Source organism: Castor canadensis, chromosome 16 (genome assembly GCF_047511655.1).
Source record: "Castor canadensis chromosome 16, mCasCan1.hap1v2, whole genome shotgun sequence".
Taxonomy (NCBI): domain Eukaryota; kingdom Metazoa; phylum Chordata; class Mammalia; order Rodentia; family Castoridae; genus Castor; species Castor canadensis.
In genome coordinates, this window is record NC_133401.1 from 29,678,524 (window position 1) to 29,700,085 (window position 21,562).

The following is a 21,562-nucleotide window of genomic DNA, read 5'->3' on the forward strand; positions in this document are numbered from 1 at the left end:
GGGGCCCAGTGACTCTTCTTACTGTTAACTCAGATAACACTTCCACGGACAGGAATCAACGGCCGCATTCAAGCGACAGCACGGTCACAGGGGCACAGACGATGTCACAAAACAGCATACTTGAGCCGCATACCCCTCTGCGACACAAAGGCCGGGTAACTAGGGACGCTCCGGTCTCCAAGCAGTGGAAGGGGAGAGCGCATTCTATGCGCCTGCGCACAATCCACCCTTAGCCAGAAAGCTTGGGCCACGCCCTCTGCATGAACATGTGCGCACGCAGTCACGCACGCTAGGACGCTCTCCTCCCCTCCACTCACTACGCAGTCGCCAAGAACACGCCCCTCGCCACTAAACCCCGCCCCCAGCGTCAGACTCCGCCCCTCCCCGCCCGCTTGGAGCGGGACGGCGCCTGCGCACTGGGAACCTCAGTGTCAGCTCCGAGTGGCCAGAGGTTGACAGCGTCTGGGTTGGAGAGGAAGCTGGTGAGTAGCTGCAGGGGACGCGGGCCGTGGTGAAGTGTCCGGGGAGTCGCGTCTCGCCCCCCATCGCCACCGGCTGGCCACGTTTCCCAGAGGCCCGAGGGGTGCGTCCTCCTGCACAGCGTGGCGGGAGTGCGGAGAGCCCAGGCCGAGCGCGAGGCCAGGCTGCCGGTTACACTCTGGGCCGCGAGCCTGCGGTGTCGGCGTGGATGTGCACGACGGAAACTCGAGTAGAGCTGGGGGGAATTCGTATTGAATGTGAGAGGTAATGGTGAAATAGGTAACAGTAGGGCTGTGACCCCTGGGCCGGAATTCTAAAATGCTTGGAACCTCTAGATTAATAAATGGCTTGGTTCTTCTGCCCCGCCCCCGGGCAGCATCCTCATCTGTGCCTTATGACCCCGAGAACGTATGGAAACCCCAAGCAAAGGCCGCAGGTCCCGGACAGTGGCACTCCTCTCCCCATAGCTGTTCGGTGCATATCTACTCTTTTGTTGTATTGTTGGTTATTTTCCTTTCTGTCCTCCTTTCTCTTTTTCTTTCCCCTTCCTTTCTTTCCTCCCCTCCCTCCCTCCTTTCTTTCTTCCTTCCCTTCGTTTTTTCTTTTTCTCCTTCCTTCCCTTCCTCCTTTTCTCTTCCTCTTCGTCCTCCCACCCCTTCTTTTTTCCTTCCTCCTTCTCTCCTTCCTTCCCTCCCTTCTTTCTTTCCTTTCTCTTCCCCTTCCTTCCCTCCCTTCTTCTCTCCTCCTTCCTCCCTCCCTCCCCTGTCCTCCCTCCATCTCTCATTCCTCCCTCCCTCCTTCCCTTTCTCCCTTCCTTCCTCCTTGCCTTTCCTCCCTCCCTCCCTCCCTCCTTCCTTTCTTTCTCTCTCTTTCCCTCCCTCTCTTCTTTCCTTTCTTTTTTCTTTTTCCCTCTTTTGCCTCCCTGCCTTCCTTCCTTCCTTCCCTCCCTCCTCTGTCCTTCCTCCCTCTCTCCTTCATCCTCCCTCCCTTTCCTTTCTCGCTGTCTCTCTGTCTCTCTCTCTCTCTCCTTTCTTTCTCTCTTTTTCTGTTCTTTCTTCTTTCCTTGTCTGGTGCTGGGAATTGAGCCCAGGGCCTTGTTCGTGCTAGGCAAGCACTCTACCACTGGGCTTTAAACCAAGCCCTGTAATACTCTTTATAATAAACTGATAAACAAGTGTTTTCTTGAATTATGTGAGCCACTCAAGCAAATTAATTGAACCCAAGGGGTGATCACAGGAATCCCAGTTTATAGCTAGTCACTCTAAAGCAATTCTGGGATTTGCAACTGGCATCAAAAGGGAGGGGCAACCCTGAGAACTGAGCCTTTAACTTGTGGGGTCTGATGCTACCTTCAGGTAAATAGTGTCGAACTGAATTTGATTAGAGGACAACCAAATGATGTCTGCTGAAGAATTGATTACTTGCTTTGTGTGTGCAGAAAGCTCCCACAAATTTTGTGTCATAAGTGTTCTGTACTCTGAGAGAGGAGAAATTGAGTTTGGTTTTCCCCTGTATTGTCACAGTGTCTTTTGGAAACTAGACTGTCAGAATATTGAGGGTGTGAGTCCAGGGTATGTCTGTGTGTATGAGAAATGGATGTGCCTGTGTGTGAAAGATCAGTAAGTATGAGGAGCCTTGGAATGGGTGAATGGCGGGGGGAGAGAGAGAAAGAGAGAGAGATGCCTAGGATGTGAGAACCAGGGTACATTTGTCTAAGTGTGTGAGAGAGACCAGTGGGCAGTGAGACTGGACTATGTCTGTGTTTCTGGTCTGTGAAGCCATATGAGGGTATGTGTATATGCACATACGAGAGAGACTAGTAAGAGACTGCAGTGTGTGTGAAAGGAATTGGAATGTGAAAGACCAGAATGTGTGTACGTGTGTGTATGTATGTGTGTTATGTGTGTAATGTATGTGTGTATGCATGTGTATGTAGCCTGTGGCAGGCTGTGGAGTGTGCACATGAGAAAGACAGAGATAAAAGGTGAGAGAGGGGAAAGAATAAGATTGGGGTGTGTGAAGATGTCTGTGAGTCACCATGTGTGTTTGTACCCAACAAATGCTTGTCTGAGATCACAAGGTATATAACTGTGATGTGCCTTCCTGTTAGTGACTATGTCTTCTGTGAGATCTTATAGTGAATATGGGAAGACTGTTTTTAAGATTGATACCATTAGATTCTTCTTTTTTGTGATACTGGGGTTTGAACTCAGGGCCTTGTGCTTGCTAGGCAGGCACTTTTCCACTTGAGCCACGCCTCCAGTCCTCGTTTGCTTTATTTTTCAGGTAGGATTTTGTGTTTTTGCCCAGAGTCATCCTTGGACTGTGATCTTTGTACCTATGCTTCCTGCATAGCTGGGACTATGCCTGTGGTCTTACACCTGGCTTATTGACTGAGATGGATAACTTTTTGCCTGACTCACCTAGAACCTCAATCCTCCCTATCTTGGTTTCTTGGGTAGCTGGGATTATAGGCGTGAGCCACTGTGCCTGACCAGCATTGAATTCTTTATGTATATGGTTGTTTGGAATTTTTTGTTGATGGTATAAGACTCTTAGATCCAAGAGTTCCAGTAAGAAGTAAGAGCTTCTTTGATCCAAGAGTTCCTGACAGGAGTCAGGAACTCCTGACTATAGCAGGGGACACCCTCAAATTTGAGTGACAGAGGAGAAATTAATGAGCTGAGGGCAGAGATGAGAATGAAGTTGGCAGAATTCAGTGATAAAGGTTCCATTGTTCCAGAGTGAGAAGAAAGTAAAGGCCTTGGGGGTTTGTGTGGAAGACAATATCCCTGGCCTCTGGTGGCACTTAGGAGTCTGATTTCAAATTGTGGACTATTTCAAAGCATGAAGCAGAGACCCAAAAAGGGAATGATTCCACCATTACCTACAAAATTGAGGAAATGACTATTTTGTGGGACTATTACAAAAATAAAGAGAATATAGTCTCCATGGAGTACCTACTGCATCTCTTATTATTTTTATTCATAATAAGACCAAATAGTGGGAAAACAGCTTGTGGAGAAAAATTGAGGACTTTGAGTATAGGAGAAACAGAGTTTTAAGTTATTCTCCTTCAGTGCCCTATCATCACCCAGTTATGTAGGTATGGAACCAAAGGAGGCTGGGAAGAAGAGGAAGGCAGAGTTTTTAGGCTGTGTTTCTGGGAAGACAAAGACCTAGATCTTACTATCCTTTTTCTTCCTCCAGGCTGGCTCTCCCAGGACAGTGCTGTTCTCTAAGAGAGAAACCAGGAGGAAAGGCAGAAACAACGGCTGAACTAGGCGAACCATGTTTCAGGTTAGTTGGTATCTTCTTTCTCCTCCATGATAAGAGCCTTGCTGATTAGGCTTAATAATGCTCCTTTTGAAAATTATCTGATTAGCAGTCTTCTCCAAGGGCCTGGGCCCCACTTCTCCCAGAGCATACTGTCCTTAACTTCAGCTGCCCAGTAGGTGAGTAATTGCTAAGGATAAGGAGGCATAGAGCCTACTCTAAACCCCTTCTTCTTCCTACTGTGTATTCTGCACTGACTCTTTTGAGAAGATTTGGTCTCTGTTATATGGAATAGAGATACCTCAGTGCCAGTGAGCTGGGTTCAAGTTAAATGTACATCCAGTGTCCCTCCCCTGTACATAGATGACATCAGGAATTATCCCTCTGCCTGAATTTTTGTTCAAGTCTCTATGGCCTTCAACAAACAGCCTGGAGCTTGTAATTAGCGTGGGGAGCAAGGGAGGTCTGGTGAGATTCAGCCCTCACCCTATGGGCTCCGAGGCTATTTCTAATTATTTAGTGTCAGCATTGGATAGCATTAGAGGACACCTAGCTGGAGAAATCCTCACATATCATGGGACCAGAGGTCACAGAAGTATTTCATGTTGTGAGAATATAGGAAAGATTGAGTTTGTTTTCCTACATCCGCTCACCCATGGGTGAGAGGAATTTCTTTTCTTTTGAGCTGGGGTTCTCACTTTGTTGTCCAGGCTGGTCTAGAACACCCAGACTCAAGCAGTTCTCCTGCCTCGGCATGCTCAGTAGCTCTTTTACAGTTAATACCTGTTCCCACCTCAACCAACTACCGATCTGTTTTCTGTCTATGGCTTTGTATTTTCTGGACATTTCATATAAAGGAAATTGTGCCATATATAGTTTTCTGTGTCTGGCTTCTTTCATTTAGTGTAATATGTTTAAGGTTCATTCATGCTGTAGTGTGTATCAACATTTCATTCCTTTGTAGTGCTGAATAGTATTCCATTGAAACTGAAAAATTCCACATTTTGTTTATCTATTCACCAGTTGATATACATTTTAATTTTTTTCCATTTTTGGGGTGTGATATATTTAATTTCTAATAACTGCCAACCTGCCTCCCAAAGAGGCTGCACTGGCCACAGTGTGTGAGAATCTTCATTTTCCAACATTTGCTTCCCACATTTACTGATTTAACTTTATTTTCTGCTTGTTTTAATTTTCAGTTGGATACAATTCATCTTGTCATAGCTTTTAATTGTACTGAATCCTGGATAGGTATGCACTGAAAAATCTTTGGATTTTAAATTTTGAGAGGCTTTGTTGGCCTACTGTATAGTCAATGTCAGCATATGTTCAACACGTATGCCAAAAAAGTAGCAATAAAGCTGATTATAAACTAAATGAAGTTTGCTAATGTTGTGGCCTGTTTTTTGTCTCCTGAATATTTTCTTACTTTACTATTAGTTTTATTGTACATATAAATCAATGATAGATCTTTTTAAAAAAAATAACGTGTACATGTAAAATCATTATATCATATGCTGTTTATATAGAATTTTGATTTACTTCATGCCAGAATGGACTTAATATCTTGTCACATTCTTAATGTAAAATTTCCAACACACATGAAAGTGAGTGATTCATTTAACAAAGTTCCCATGCTCCACCTCCCAGTGAGCTGTCACTCAGAACAACTAGCAGCCAGACAGATCTGCTGGTCTTTAAATGCCATGTTTTCCCACCACTAAATACATTTACCCACTAAGGAAACTGTTATGTGTATTAGTCAGTTTTTTATCACTGTGACAAAAACTTGAGAGAAACAATTTAAAGGAGGAAAACTTTACTGTGGCCATGGTTCCAGAAGTTTCAGTCTACATCACTTGGCTCCATTGTTTCTGGGCTTGTGATGAAGCAGCCTACCATGATGAAAGAGCATGGTAGACAAAGTTGGTCCCTCTATGACAGACAAGAGTGGGGAGGGAGGGAGAGAGAGAAAGGGCCTGAACAAGATATAGCTCCCAAGGGCACACCCTCATTGACCTACTTCCTCCAACTACACCCCATCTCAGAAACTTTCCCTCAATCCCAATAATGCCACAAATTTATTAATCAATCAGTGGATTAATACATCAATTAGGTCAGAGCCTTGGTGATCCAATTGCCTTTGAATGCTTGGATCCACCAAGCCTTTGGCTCATAAGCATTTTGTGGGGGTGGGCACTTGATATCCAAATCATAACACTATGTTACATCAATCAATTTTGGAATTTCCCCAGATAAATTTTAGATTATCTTCTTTGCTGGCTGAGAATGCATATTGTGGCCAGTAGTGCAAATTCTCAAATTCATTACCCACTTCAACTCCCTTCCAGTGTACTGTGGTACACTAGAAAGTTAAAAACTACATTATTCAAACTCCCTTCCAAGTAGAGTTCTATCTATGATTTATATTGCCCCTAGGCTGAAGCTTCCAATACAAGACATGGAAGGCAGAATTCAGCATCAGGAAGCAGAGGCATTCTTCAGAGAAATAGGATTTTGTGGTCAGCATGTTGGCAGAGCAGTTTAGTTCTTCTGAGGCAGCTATGACTGAACTCTACTGGTCAGAAATCCTGGTGTGTTAGGTGCTCAACTCCTAGTGCTGCTGAGAGGGAGCTCTTTGGAAAAGCCTATCCTTGTGTAACTGGGCTTCTGTCCTGACTATGTAGTATCCAAACCCAGGTTCTCTTGGAGATTCCATAACTTACCTGAGAGCTTACAATAAATGCTTTCCTTCTGAAAAAATTCTAAGCTCTTCAAAGTCTATCAGTTAGAGTTTACTTCATCAATAAATGCAAAAGAAAAACACTGTATTACATATATCTTGATTATAAATTAAACAATTTTATAACTCGTATATATATACATGTTGATTATAAATTAAATGAATATGTGTACATATATACATAGGTATACAGGTATATTAAGATACCCGTATAAACATTGGAGAATGTCTGCTAGTATACATATCATATTATTGAACCAGGATCAAAAGCAATCAAGTTTATTTTTTCAGCGGGAACTGCCAAAGCATACATTCCTGAAGAGTGACCAAATTGTACCAAATATTTGACCACCTTTTGCTTGTGATGATAAATTCATCTCATTTAATTTTCTAAGAAGATGTGAAATGGTTGTTCAGCCATCGTTAGTTCTCAACTAACTAGAAGGTGAAAACTAGAATTCAGGACACCAGCAGTTCACAATGAAGCTTGGAGAAACTTGTATATTTATATGAAAATCAAGCACTTTTAAAGGAATGTACATTTCCTAAAGTTCCTATGTTGAAAAACAAAGGACTCAGTCCTCTCACAATGCTGATCACGTCCATGACCTCAAAAGGTGGGGATTTGTCCCCACCAGCAAGCAAGCAATCAGTTCTGCAGCAGACACCAGCTGGGCGTCCCCTAGCCAATTTATTTCTGGCACTGTCAACCTAGAGGGAATGCCATTGTACATGCCGGGGGCTCAATTCCCAAGACTCATACCAAAAAGCCCTACTTTTTCATCCCATGTCTTTCTGATTTACTGACCAATCAGGATTTCCCAGCCTCTTCCTTGGGTTCAGTTAATTTGCTGAGTGGCTCACAGAACTCAGGGAAACAGGTTTACTGGGTTATTATAATGGCTATTACAAAGAATATAGATGAAGAGATATAGTGCCAGGTATGAGGGAAGGAAGGCTTAGCTTCCATGCCTCTCTGAGTGCACCACCCTCCAGGAGCCTCCACACAGTCAGTTGTCTGGAAGTTCTCTGAATCTTGTCCTGTTGGAGTTTTACGGAGGCTTCATTACATACACATGACAGATCAATTCATTAGTGACCAACTGAAGTTACAACTCCTGTCCTCTCCCTGAAGGTTGGTGGGTACTGCTGAAAAGTCCCAACCCTCTAATCCTGCCTTGGTGTATGAGGTGACCAGCCTCCACTCTGAAGCTCCCTAGGGGCTGCCAGCCATTAAACATCTCTTCCAGGGACTATTTTTCACATAAATTAGAGACACTTGAGCACTTCAACTTGAATTTGTGTGTGGACATGAGCACTGGTTGGTCAAAAATGTATTTGTGTCATTTCAGGACTTGGTGACATTCAAAGATGTGGCAATAAACTTTTCCCAGGAGGAATGGGAGAGGTTGAATCCTGCTCAGAGGAATTTATACAGGACCGTGGTGTTGGAGAACTACCAAAACCTAGTAGCAGTGGGTGAGGATCTTTCCCCGCTGTAAAATTCAGAATCTACCCTTAAGGACCCTTTACCATTTTTGTTTACTATTAAAACTAGTTTTATTATGTGTGGATCAGAATGGAAACAAAGAGGATATTGAGGGGCTGATGAAAGTTTTAGATTTAGTCAGTGAATTTGATGTGCATCAGATACTCCATGGTTTTACCTTTGGGCAGTTAGGAACATGGGCACAATAGGACTCTTACTCTGCCCCTCTTCTCCAGTGTCTTCTCTGTCCTACAGTATTACTGTTCTCACTAGTACGTAGTAACAGGGCTCACCAAGAGCTTATCTTGATTACTATAAATTCACTTTTCAATTCTGTATCTTTGCCTGGGTGTGTGGGGGGAGACAGTATTGGAGTTTGCTAGGCAGGTGTTCTACCACTTGAGCCACACCCCCAGCCATTTTTTGCTTGAGTTATTTTCACATGGGGTCTCCTCTTTTTGCCCTCAGTTGGCCTCAAACCACAGCCAATCATGTAGCTGGGACCACAGGAATATTTGGGACCACATACCTGGCTTATTGATTGAGATGGGGGTTTCACTAACTTTTTGCTCTGGCTGGCCTCAATCAAATCTGTATCTTTCTATCAATTTGTGATAAATCAGTAAATCACAAACTGTGAATATAACTTCAGGTGCTCACTCTTAGGGAGACTAATATGGATGCTGCTAAGACCTAGACCAGCTCTCTAAACTAGCTTTCTGTTCTCTATAGGCCTCTTATCATCTCTATCTTGCTGAGTTTCTTTTTTCTTTCTTTTTTTTTTTTTTGGTAGTGGTGGTATTGGAGTTTGAATTCAGGGTTTCACACTTGCTAGGCAGGTGCTGTACTACTTGAGCCACTCTGTCAGCCCTGTTGAGTTTCTTGAAACTAAATTTATGTCTTGACCAAATATGGGAGGTTTTTAAATAATTTTTTGCTCTAACTTCTTATGGAATTTCAATTCTAGCCAAGTTAGATTCTTTGACATTGAGCCATAGAAGATTTCTTCACTTTTAAAATTTTTTCTATGTTTTTTTGACTAGATCATTTCTATTGATTATCTTTCAAGTTCACTGGCTATCCTTGTTCTCTTTAATATCTATTAAATCTATCTAGTGAATTTTCAAGTTTAAGATACTGCATTTTCAGTCCTAGAATTTCCATTTGGTTCTTTTTGTACATTCTGTTTTTCTGCTGAATTTTCCTGTTTGTGCTTTCATCACAAGAATATTTTCCTTTACACTCTTGAGTTTTAAAATTCTTGTTTGCTCTTTCCAACATCTGTGTTATTATAGAGCTGGTTCCCATTGATTACATTTTGTTCTCTGTATGATTCACTGTTCCGTCTCTCCTATGTCAAGTAATTTTGGATTTTCATGGACATTATAATTAAAACACTGTAGAGACTGGATTCTATCATAGTCCTCTGAAAATTATTAATTTTTTTAAACAGGCAATTGTCTTGACTCAAACTCCAAATTGTCCTTTGGGGCCTATTTAAAAAAAGCACCTCACCTAGTACTTTCCAGTGAGCCTTAGAAAATACTGTGCTAAAGGTCTGCCTTTTCCCCAGCCCCTGAGAAAATACTTCATCTTCTCTAAAGTTGACTATTGGCAGTTCCACTAGATCATTCCAGAACTTTATGTAGTTTGCCCTTCATGTGGTCTTTTGTGGTCATTCCTATAATGTAGTCATTTCAAAATTAAGTAACTGGTTTATAGTCCTGAAATAACTCAAAACATGGACAATATTTGTGTCTTTTTTATATGCAGGAGTTTGTATTTCTAAGCCTTATGTAATCTCCTTATTGGAGCAAGGAAAAGAGCCTTGGGAGGAGAATCATAAGATGACAAGAAGTCTTTTGCCAGGTGAGATGGGAAAACCAGGGAAATCCTTCCTAGAGGAAGGCTGGGCCATCTTGGAAGGTCTACCTCCTCACTTAGGCTTCTCAGGGGATTGAATCCAGAGACTCGCATGCTGGGCGAGCACTCTTCCACTTAAGCTATGACCCTTGCCCTTTTTGGTTTTGAGTCAGGGTCTCCATAACATTGCCTGGGCTAACCTCAAACTCTTGATCCTCCTGACTCCACCTCCTGAGTAGCTGGAATTATACTCATGCACCACCACACTCAGCTTCAGAAACTGCTTAAGAGTTACAGGCCTAGGGAGAAAATGAAGTTTTATTACTTGGCATAGTCTCCACAGTTGTCTTCTCGTCTATTTCACTCTCTTTTCTCTAAGTTGTTTTGCAAAAAGGGAAACAACAAAACCCCATTAAGAACTGGCCTGAGAAGTGATGCTCCCTAGGTTGTTGAAAGCATGAAAATGAGTGGGAAAATCCTTTAATATGCAGACCGAAGTCCAGAGATCTGTGATAACTAAAGATTTTGATGCTCTGAAACACAAACATGTAGAGGCTAGATCCCAGAAACACCATTTTCTGATTATGAAAAGATCACTGCAGGATTGCACCTGAATCCCAAGGGAAATCACAAAGCACAGTGTGTATGGTTTCTCTGTGTCTAGAGATTTTTGAGCAGCTGTAGTGATAGGATGATATGGGTATTTTAAAAAGTTAACCTAACTGTGTATACAAATCGATTCAAAGTGGGAGACATTATAGGAGGGAAGCGTAATTTATAGTCTGGTATGCAATATCATCATCACTGCAGCTCTCTTCTCTAGGACCTCAGATCCCATGCTAATTTTCTTCTATTCTTTTATATGCTCGTGTTAGCTCTTTCTTTACTGTGAAAAAATACCTAACATAAATGACTTGAGAGATGAAGGATTTCGTTTGGCTCACAATTTCAGAGGTTTCAGTCCATGGTTGACTTACTCCATTGCTCCTAGGCCTGTGGCATGGCAGAAACATTATGGAGGAGGTGCATGGGAGTGAACGCTGCTCATCTTGTAGCAGACAGGAAGCAAAGAAAGCATGCCTGTGCTACCAGGCTTCCTACTTCTCCCCTTTATTCCATGTCTATGGGATGACCGCTCACATTCATCCCCACTTAGTTAATTGGCTCTGGAAGTGTTCTTACAGCTTACAGAGCTGTGTTCTTCTAACCTCCTAAGTGTCTCTCAGTCCAATTCAGTTGACAGTCAAGATTGACTACCACAGTGCTCTTCCTCTCTTGGACTTCCTTGCATATTTTCCAGTTGAGATGCTTGACTATGATAGATTTTGTGGGATACAGTGAATATAAATTAACATAAAAATTAGTTTTCTTTTTTTCTGGTGGTACTAGGTTTTGAACTCAGGCCTTCATGCTTGCTATGCAGGCACTCTACCACTTGAGCCAAGTCTCCAGCCCTTATTTGTCTGATTGTTTTGGAAATAGAGTCTCGCTTTTTGCCCAGGACAGCCTGCACCACAATCTTCTTACTTTATGCTTCCCACTATTGCTAGCATGACAGGCTTGTGCCACCTTGCCCAGCTTTTTTTCCACTGAGATGGAGTCTTGCCCAGGCTGGCCTGAAAATGTGATTCTTCCAATCTCAGCCTCCCAAGTAGCTAGGATTACAAGCATGAGCCACCAGAGCCCAACTAAATTACCTTTCTCACATTACATGTTTCCTTTATTGACAGCCCATGATAAAGGAAACCTTTATTCTTTGGCATCTTTCAGACGGGGCACCTACATATGAGACACAAGGGTTATCTCTGAAGCAGTTCATGTGTGATGATGTGTCAGTGGAGAGAATTCCAAACTTCGGACTTGAGTTTTCCACTTTTGGAAAAAACTGGAAATGTAAAAACCCTTTTGAGAATCAGATGGTAAGTCAGAAGACATTTAGCAGGCAAGAAACTCTCAAAAAAACCCTCACTAAGGGAAACAACTGCAAAGGTACCAAATGTGAGAAATTTGTCCACCCAGGCAATGTAGAAGAGAATATTTATGAGTCCAGGTCCAGTAAGAAAAGTTTCTCCAAAAATTCCAAGGTCCAAAAACAAAACAAAGTTTATGTAGAAAAGAAACTTTTCAAATGTAATGAATGTGGCAAAACCTTCACCCATAGCTCTTCTGTTACTGTTCACCAGAGAATTCACACTGGAGAGAAACCCTATGAATGTAAGGAATGTGGAAAAGCCTTCAAACAGAGCCACCACCTTGCTCAGCATCACAGAACACACACTCAAGAGAAACTCTTTGAATGTAAGGAGTGTAGGAAGGCCTTCAGCCAGAATGCATACCTTATTGTGCATCAAAGGATTCATACTGGGGAAAAACCATATAAGTGTAAGGAGTGTAGGAAATCCTTCAGGCAGCCTTCACACCTGGCTCAGCATCAGAGGATCCACACTGGAGAGAAACCCTATGAATGTAAGGAATGTGGGAAAGCCTTCAGGGATAGCTCAACTTTTGCTCAACACCAGAGATGTCACAGTGACAAACGACCCTATGAGTGCATTGAGTGTGGATCAGCCTTCAGGTATAACAGGTCCCTCACTCGTCACTTTAGACGATATCATACTGGAGAGAAACCTTTTGAGTGCATTGATTGTGGGAAAGCCTTCAGTGTTCACATAGGACTCACTCTGCACAGGAGAGTTCATACTGGAGAAAAACCCTATAAATGTAATGTGTGTGGAAAGACCTTCCGCAGTGGTTCATCCCTGACTGTCCACCAGAGAATTCACACAGGAGAGAAACCTTATGAATGTGATGTTTGTGGGAAGGCCTTCAGTCATCGTTTGTCACTCACTGGACATCAGAGAGTACATTCTGGAGAGAAACCTTATGAGTGCAAGGAATGTGGGAAAGCCTTTAGGCAGAGTGTACACCTTGCTGTTCATTTGAGGATTCACACTGGCGAGAAACCCTATGAATGTAAGCAGTGTGGAAGAGCATTTAGAGAAAGCTCACAACTGACCACTCACCAGAGAACCCACACAGGAGAAAAGCCCTTTGAATGTCCACAGTGTAGTAAAGCTTTCAAAAGGAGGCCCTATCTTGCCAGGCATCAGAAAATTCATACAGGAGAGAAACCTTATGAGTGTAATGAATGTGGTAAGGCCTTCAGCCATGCTGCCTACCTTATAAGACATAAAAGAGTTCATACTGGAGAGAAACCCTATAAATGTACTGAATGTGGAAAGGCATTTGGTGATGGCTCAAGCCGTGCTCAGCATCAGAGACTTCACACTGGCCTAAAGCCCTATGCATGTCTTAAATGTGGGAAGGCATTCAGGACAAAGTCGTCCCTTAATTGTCACCAAAGATGTCATACTGGAAAAAAAACTTAAAAATGCAGTGCATGTGGCAAAGCTTTTGTATGTCATTAGTCCTTACCATTCATCAGGGAGTTCAGCCTGAAGGAGAGCATAAGAATGTGAGGAGTGAGGAGAGCCCTCAGTATGTCATCAGTCCTTACCATTCATCAGAGGGTTCAGCCTGAAGGAAAACATAAGAATGTGAGGAATGAGGAGACCCTTCTGTCAGACTGGACACCTTTATCTACATGGAAGAGTTCAGACTGGAGAGAGAGTGTGCTTATGAATGTAGGGAGCATGGGAAAGTCCACAGACAAAATGTGTACATCACTCATGGTTAGTGGGTTTGTGTTACAGAGTCATCTCAGCCATTCCTTACTCCCTGTGGTACCAAGTCCTGTGCATCTGTCTGCTAAGTGTTTTTAGAATTCATCCACTATTGATTCCCACTGACAGAATCCAAAACACATTTGTTTCATTTCACCTGAACTATTTCAGTCATCTGTAACTGGTTTCTGCACCTCTTTTGTCCCTTTTGAGTTCATTTTTCATATGTATAGTCACAAGGATCTTTAAAAAATGTTTTCTTCTTAAACCCATTGCTATAAAATTTTTAATTGATGCATATAAAGAGTTACATCATGACTGCCCATCTGTGCACAGCACAGTAGATACCACATACAGGGAGGTCAAGGAGCACTAGAAAAGTGAGAATGACACATGGACCTATGCCTTTACTGGGTCCACACAGGTTTTCCTTGAGGCGTTTCAGTTGTTGGGTTAAAACAAACAGGCATGAGTTCCAGGAGGTCATGTTGTGACTGAAAAGTGGTCACTTTAACATATCTGCACAGTCTATCTGCAGTATGGGCCATGAAATTTTCAGGCAAATGTCTGAATTGTCCATTTTAAGAAAGTGGTGAGGGAGGCCAATGTGCTAGACAGGAGAGATGCTTCTAAGTTCTTACTGCTGGCACTAGCTTGAGCCACTGGGGTACTGTGTGGAACCAGAAACACTGCTGCTTCCAGCATGAGAAAAAATCAAACTTTATTTAGAATGGACACCAAGACAATATAAAACTTCATTATACTGAGCCATGCAAAGTGCTTGGCAAATGTGTTAGACCAATGTTCTTCAGAAAAATTATTTTTAATCAGTGAACTCTGGAGAACAGTGAATCAACACTAGACAATCATAACAGTTTTGAAAATGAAAGTGTTCTGGTGGGTGACGATTAGGACATGTAGTAGTTTTAAGGTTTACTATGATGATGTGGTAGCTTTCTCCTGACAATAACTAAAGCTATGTGTTCTCTTCTTGGTAAGGAAATTAAATATGACCAGATACATAGAACATGTTTCAGGAAGTGGTGAGAACTCTGGTTAATACTGGGACAAAAGAATTAGAGTTTGCTGGAGGAGAATATATGCAAGACCATAAATAGTCAAGGCAAAAAATAAACATGACTAATGTTTAACAGAAGAAACAGAGAACTTGAGTTTCAATACTGTGTTCTCAGATCCTAAACTTCCAAGGAACCATTGATCTGTTTTAGAATGTAGAAACAAGATTGAACATGTAGTGCTTTAATAGGGTAAGCCAACTCTGATCTCAAACTGAGGGAAAAACATTAACAGTGAATTTAGTCAGGGTTGTATATGAAAAGGAAATTCTTGATCTCTTGACAAAGCGGAGGCTTTGAATTGGGATCATAAAGTGTCCATTTCTGCAGCTTTGTGCACAAAGGTGTTTGCACATTTGCTCGATTCTAACCACAATTCCTGTAAGAGATTTTTATATTGACAGTTTTGTTCTGAAAATCATGTAGAGTTGTAATTAGGCAAGAATTAGAAGGAAAAATTTGAAAAACATATACCCATGAATATGGTTTATTGTAAAAGTGATATTTTTGGTGTATCCTTGGGAGATTTGGATTACATGGCCTTTGAGTATTACCAACTGTAAATGAAGTCAGCTCACACTTCACCCTCACAGAGAAGCTCTTTCAGTGTGGATTAAGGACCAAATAGGAGGCAGTATGGTTGTTTGCTACTTAATGTTTGAGACACGCAATATACTGTCACTGTCATCATTATCTTGTTTGTGTAAGGACACTCTGATGTTCACCCTCTGAAGTCGCCTGATGACACATTTCTCAGAGTGTGTCCCCCTTTTTTGGTTTTGGTGGTTCTGGAGATGAAACTCAACTCAAGCCTTGTGCTTACTAGGCAGTCACTCTATCGCTAGTGAGCAGGACATGGAACCTGGAAACCATGTAGCAAGAACTGTGGGAAAGGAGTAAGGACAAAACTCACAACCTAAGACATCAATTCACACACAACTCTGGTAATGAACTTGGAACAGTCAAATAAATTAGGTTCTTAGCTGGGTGCTGATGGCTCACACCTGTTATCCTAGCTACTCAGGAGGCAGAGATCAGGAGGATCACGGTTCGAAGCTAGCCCAGACAAATAGTTTGTGAGACACTATCTTGAAAAGCCCCATTATAGAAAATGGGCTAGTGGAGTGGCTCAAGATGTAGGCCCTGAAGTTCAATCCCCAATACCACACACACAAAAAGTTTCTCAATTTTGTAAACTTTAAAAGTCCTTACCTCACTACCTTCATCAACCAGCAGAAACTTGAGGTTGAAAGGTTGGGCAATATCCAGTATCACTGCAGATCTGAGGAACCATCCTTTCAAATACTGGAAGAAGAGATTAGAGGAAAGCCATTTTAGAGGCGACCTAGCATTATCTGTCAACATTCTGAATGTAGTCACCCTTTGCCACAATTCTGTATCTTGAAATTTATTTCCTCAAAATACACAAGTGCACAAATGTAGATGCATAAGCCCATAGTAGAATTATGAACATTTTGGAAGTGCTTAATTGCCTAGAACTAGTAAATTTGGAGTCAATTCAGCAGATTACTCTGCAATTACTGAAAAGAATGAGGCAACTCACAAAAATGTCTTGCTTATGATTTGAAAGTAATTTTCACAGTTAATAAGATTACATAGTCATTAGTTCATGTTATAAAGTTAAATTATAGAAATATAGAAAACATAAAATAATGACAAGTTAAAAATATAAATAGAAACCATGCACACACAAATAAATGCATACAAAAATGTGTTCCTTTAGGGTCAGGATGAGCTGCTCTCTTATCATTCCATGAGTTTTTGTGAGTCGCCTTTTGTCCACCCTTCATTCAAATCCAATGAGGTACTCACCTTGAAATACTGGAGGGTGTTGGGTGTGGGTCATTCTTGGGCAGGATCTAAAGATGATGTGTGAGTTCCTGCTGCTGTGCTCTCCAGAGCCCAGTGACTGGCTCATTTTCCACCATATTGTATCTTACCAACATTTTGCAATTAGATCTGTTTCTTTTGCTCTCAACCAAAGAGAATTAACCAGCACAGAAAATGGCACAATTAAATGGGTTTCAAGAAAGAGACCCTTGGGGAATATAAATTATTTTAAATTTAGTCATTGGATGAAATGGAGGAAAATGTTGTAAGGTGCCTGGTTATATTTTGTGCCATGAAAGTAGCATGTCTTGCTAGGAACAGTGAAACGTGTAATAAGCTGTGGTCTAGACTGTTGCCTACTGAAAGTTGATGAGAGATACTTGTCACTGTGAAGCAAGGGAAAGAACAACTTTATCACAAGACAAAGAATCTCTTTATTGTTGCTGTGTGGCCATGATTACTAAGTGCTTGAGAATGAGCCCGTGAGTTGCTGAGCTCCAGGGTCAGCTGAGTGCACAGCTCTCACAGGTAAAACGTTTCACATTAGTTAACAACATTCAATATCCTGGTTATTGGAACCAGGACTTAAGGGAGAACTAGGGAAATTTTAAAATTTGAAACCCCTAAGAAACCTTAAAAAACTGTATCACCTAATTTTGCTTTGCAATGGATGAAAGCTAACCAAGTTCCCTTATTTTGGTTTTACTGGTTTAAAGAAATAGAACAAATCTAATTTTAAAGTGGTCTATAGATTGGTATAAGAAATTAAAGAAGGCTGTATACCAGTGGCTTACACCTGTAATCCTGGCTACTCAGGAGTCAGAAATCAGGAGGATCAAGGATTGAAGCCAGCGTGGGCTAACAAGTTCTCAGGACCCTATTTTGCAAATACCCATTACAAAAAAAGGTCTGCTGGAGTGGCTCAAGCAGTAAGATTGCCTGCCTAACAAGTGTGATACACTGATTTCAAGCCCCAGTACCACAAAAAAAAAAGTAAAGAAAGAAATTAAGAAAGGTGTGATGGTACATACTTGTCCTAGCTACTTGGAAGGCTGAAGTAGGAAGACCACTTGAGCCCACAAGTTCAAGATGTCTGTGGGAAAAATAGTGAAAAGATCTTTAAAGACCCCTAAAATTTTACCAAAATTTCCACCAGAATCTAAACAACAATTATAGGAATTGGGTTTGATAGTGCTTGATCTGAAAGGTTGGCACAAAATTTTGAATTGGGCTGAATTTATTAACATGTACAAATACTGGGAGTTACATATATAATGTGCTACTTCTGTACAGCTTCCTGCTTTGCGAATCTATGAAGTCTTATGTATAGTAAAAGTGTACTAGAAGGCACTGACAGCCCAGTGATTATCTTTCATCATATACAGGAAGGACTTGGAAAATGTTAAGATGCTGAATTTTCTCCTTCATGTCTGAGCTGCTCTTACTCACCTTCAGCCAAAACCCTGGGAGCATCATCACCTTTACAAAGTGCTTTGCTGGCCAACCTTCAATGCTGGGTATGCTGGGAAGAGGACCAGTTTGGGGAAGGGATTTCAAGTCTGTGATGCAAATGGGGGAGCCAAGGAAAGCCAGACATCAGGTGGCAGCTGCTCACTAGGCAGTCGATTCAGTGGGGTGTTAGGGTAGCTAACATTGGCTCGAAGGAGCTGATTGTTATTTACAGGTCTTCTGTGAGCTGGTTGCTAAGCTGTGTGTGTGTAAATATATCCATGCGTAAATAATGTATGTATATATTACATGTATTTTAGGAGTAAAATCTGTAGGAAACTCCAGAAAGGTATGCACATATCTGTCCCTTAGGGAGCTGAATGTTAAGCCTTTTGTGGCACATTATTGATTGTTTATAGGAATACGTAAGTGGTTGTGATCACTGGTAAATCTCTAGAAATGAAATCGATAGTCACTAAGATTTTACTTTGTTTTGTGTCTGAAAACATGTCAGATCTGGTCAGGAGGCTTCAGGCCACTTATCACCCCTGCTAGAAACTGCCTTTCACCCTGTCCTCAGACCTGGATGCATGGACATGTGTCTGGTCACCCCTGTGGAATAACCTTCCATAACACCACAGTGACCTTTCTTCCCCCAAATTCTCAAAAGAATTGCAGCCAAGGTAAGTACATAAAAAAAAAAAGGAAAATAAGGGGGTCAGGTGCAGTGACATAAGCCTGTAATCCCAGCTTCTTGGGAGGAACAGATCAGGAGGATGGTGGCTCCAGGTCAGCCAGGGAAAAAAGTGAGACCCCATCAAACAATAATCCTGTCAGTTTGCTGCTGTAATCCCAGCTACACAGCAGGGATAGAACACAGGGTCATAGTCCAGGACTGGTCCTGGGCAAAAATGTGAGACCCTATCTGAAAAATAAAGCAAAAACAGGGGGTAGTTTTGGGGCTCAGGAGGTACAGTACCTGCCTAGCAAATTCAAATCCCAGTATGACAAAAAAGGGGAAGTGGGAAATAGGGAACATATGCTTCCACTGCAGTTGTTCCAGAGATTTTGGGTGGCTTTAGCCCAAGTGCAGCTCATGGTAGACTCTGCAGGACCATGGGCCTGTCATTCTGCTTGCTGTAAGGTCCACTCTCTCCCTTCCCCCTGCAGCAGGCTGTATTGCAGGTGGCTGACTCTGCAGATTCCTTCCCCAGGGCCTTTTGCACACTGATTTCTGTGAGGGTCACTCAGTGGCAGGCAGTAGCAGATGGAAGAGAGAGCACTGGGGAGAAGCCAGGCTTTTTCCCTCCCACTCTTTCTGCCTTGGGTGCTGGTGCTGTTAATAGTGCATCTCTGTCCACCTCCTTCCATGCTCCCCTTCTTACAGTCCCTCAGAGCCCAGCTCATCTAGTGGCTCTGACTCCTAAGCAGTGATAGTATCACAGCACAACCTGTTCACTATGGTAAGTTTCATTGATTGGCTTTTGGATCTACTTTTGAACTACTTACCGTAGCATTCCTGGATCAGTCATTAAGTGCAGGTTAGGCATCCTTAATCTGAACACCTGAAATCCAAAATGCTCCAAAATCTGAAACTTTTTTTAGCACTGACATGGCACCATTCATGAAAGTCCCATGCCTGACCTCATGTGATTGAGCAGTTAAACATAGGCCGACTGCAAGTTTTATATACAATTACCTTCAGACAGTGAGCATAAGATAATTTCATGTTTAGGCTTGAGTCCCTTCCCCAAGATATGCAAATGGTCATTAGTAGAATGATATTCCAAAATTGGAAATATCCTGAAATCCAACACTTCTGATCTCAAAGCTTTTCGTATAAGGAATACTCAACCTGTATTATCCTTCACATATTGCTTGGTTCTATTTTGATATGGAGTTTAAGGATTATTACATGTACATCTCAATTTTCAATGGATAAAAGGCTATTCCAGTGATCTATTTCTTCTTCAGTGAGTTTTGGTAATATCTGAGTTCCTTCAAAGAACAGGTTCATTTCAACTAAATTATATAATTGATAGATGTAGCACTGCTTGTAATATTCCCTTACTAAATTCTCAGTGCCTGAGATTAGTATTGATGTTTATTTATTGATTTGGGGACGTGATATTGGATTTGAACTCTGGGCCTTGTAGTTGCTAAGGCAGTTGCTCTTCCACCTGAGCCACGCCTCCATTCCTTTTTGCTTTTTAGGTTATTTTTTTGAGATAGGCGCTTGCTTCTTTTCCCACCAGGCTGGCCTGGGACTGTGATCTTCCCAACTATGCCCCCTACAAGCTGGAAGTAGGTGTGCTCCCCCATATCTGGCTTATTTGTTATGCTAGAGGTCTTGCTAACTTTTTGTGTGGCCTCAAACCATGACCCTCCTGATCTCCACCTCCTTATTACAGGTATTTTTAATGTGTCCTTTCTCTATTCTGCAGCCTGGCTACAGATATATCAGTGTTATTGATATTTTCAAATAATTAACTTTTTCTTTCATTGACATTTTTTTCTCTTGAGATTCTATTTTCAATTTAGCTGATCTTTGATCTAACCCTTATTATCTTTGTCTCTTTTTTGTTAGATTTTTCTTTTCTTTCTCTAGTTTTTAAGTGGAAGATTACTTTAGACCCTCCATATTTTCTTTCTGCTTTTTTTTTGGTGGTATGGAATTTGAATTCAGGGCTTTGTACTTGCAAGGCAGGCCCTCCACTACTTGTGCCATTCCACCAGTCCTTCCATATTTTGTAATACATACATTTAATGCTTTATTTTTTCCTGAATGTTGCTTTAGTTTTAGCCCACAAGTTCGGATGTGTATTTTTATTTTAACTCAGTTCAAAGTGTTTTACGTGTTTTCCTTGAGATGTACTCTGTTACTCAGTGGTTATTTAGAAGTGTGTTTGCTTCTCAAATAGTCTGGGAATTTCTGCATATCTTTATGTTAATGACATCTACTTTACTTCTACTATGATCCTAGAATTTACCTAGAATTTCTATAATTATGACTCTTCAAATGTTTTAAAAACATTTTAGTGGCCTTGTATGTTTCCTATCTTGATAAATATTCCACTTATTTACTCAAGAACAATGTGTAGGCTGCTGTTGTAAATGTTAAACAATTTGAATGATAGAATGTTCAAATCTATTATATTCTTATTTCCTACCTGCTGGAGGGAATTTAATTACTAATGTTATAATGTTGATATGGAGAAATGTTGATATGGAGAAAACTGGTAATTGTGTGTTGAATGTTAGATCTTCTTGACTTCCTTTATCAGTGTTTTATGGTTTTCAGCATATAAGTTTTGTTTAGATTTGTTTGATTCATACCTAAATATTTCAGAGTTGTTTCTTTTGTTTTTGTTTTCAACTGGAAACGGTATTGCATTTTTTGTAAATCCAAATAATTGTTGTTCTGGGGGTACACTGTGACATTTACAAAGGTCTTACAATATATCAAATATATCGTACTTGAATTCACCCCCACCATCATTCTTCCTTATTTCCCCTTCCCCCAATCCTGGAGCAGTTTCAACAGGTCTCATTTTTCCATTCACACTCATATTTATTCTTCATTTTATGGAGAATATTTGCACCATATTCTCCCTCCTACACCCTTTCCCCACATCTTCCCCCCTCTACT

General features: G+C 41.4%; 2 protein-coding genes across 3 annotated transcripts in view; both read left to right on the forward strand.

Moving 5' to 3' along the window:
* The first annotated feature begins 432 nt into the window (after window positions 1–432).
* On the forward strand, window positions 433–17,842 carry Znf471 (zinc finger protein 471). The gene is made up of 5 exons (XM_074058471.1): window positions 433–482; window positions 3,691–3,780; window positions 7,855–7,981; window positions 9,765–9,860; window positions 11,625–17,842. Exons 2-5 carry the CDS (start codon window positions 3,772–3,774, stop codon window positions 13,241–13,243), a joined length of 1,851 nt encoding a protein of 616 aa, XP_073914572.1. The 5' UTR covers window positions 433–482; window positions 3,691–3,771; the 3' UTR covers window positions 13,244–17,842.
* The window catches only part of Zfp28 (ZFP28 zinc finger protein), a 50,826-nt gene continuing 29,699 nt past the window's right edge, over window positions 436–21,562 (forward strand). For both annotated transcript variants that reach the window (XM_074058468.1, XM_074058467.1), the window contains exons 1-2: window positions 436–482; window positions 3,691–3,780. The gene's annotated coding sequence lies outside the window, so the exon portion shown is untranslated. The remainder of the gene's footprint in view (window positions 483–3,690; window positions 3,781–21,562) is intronic.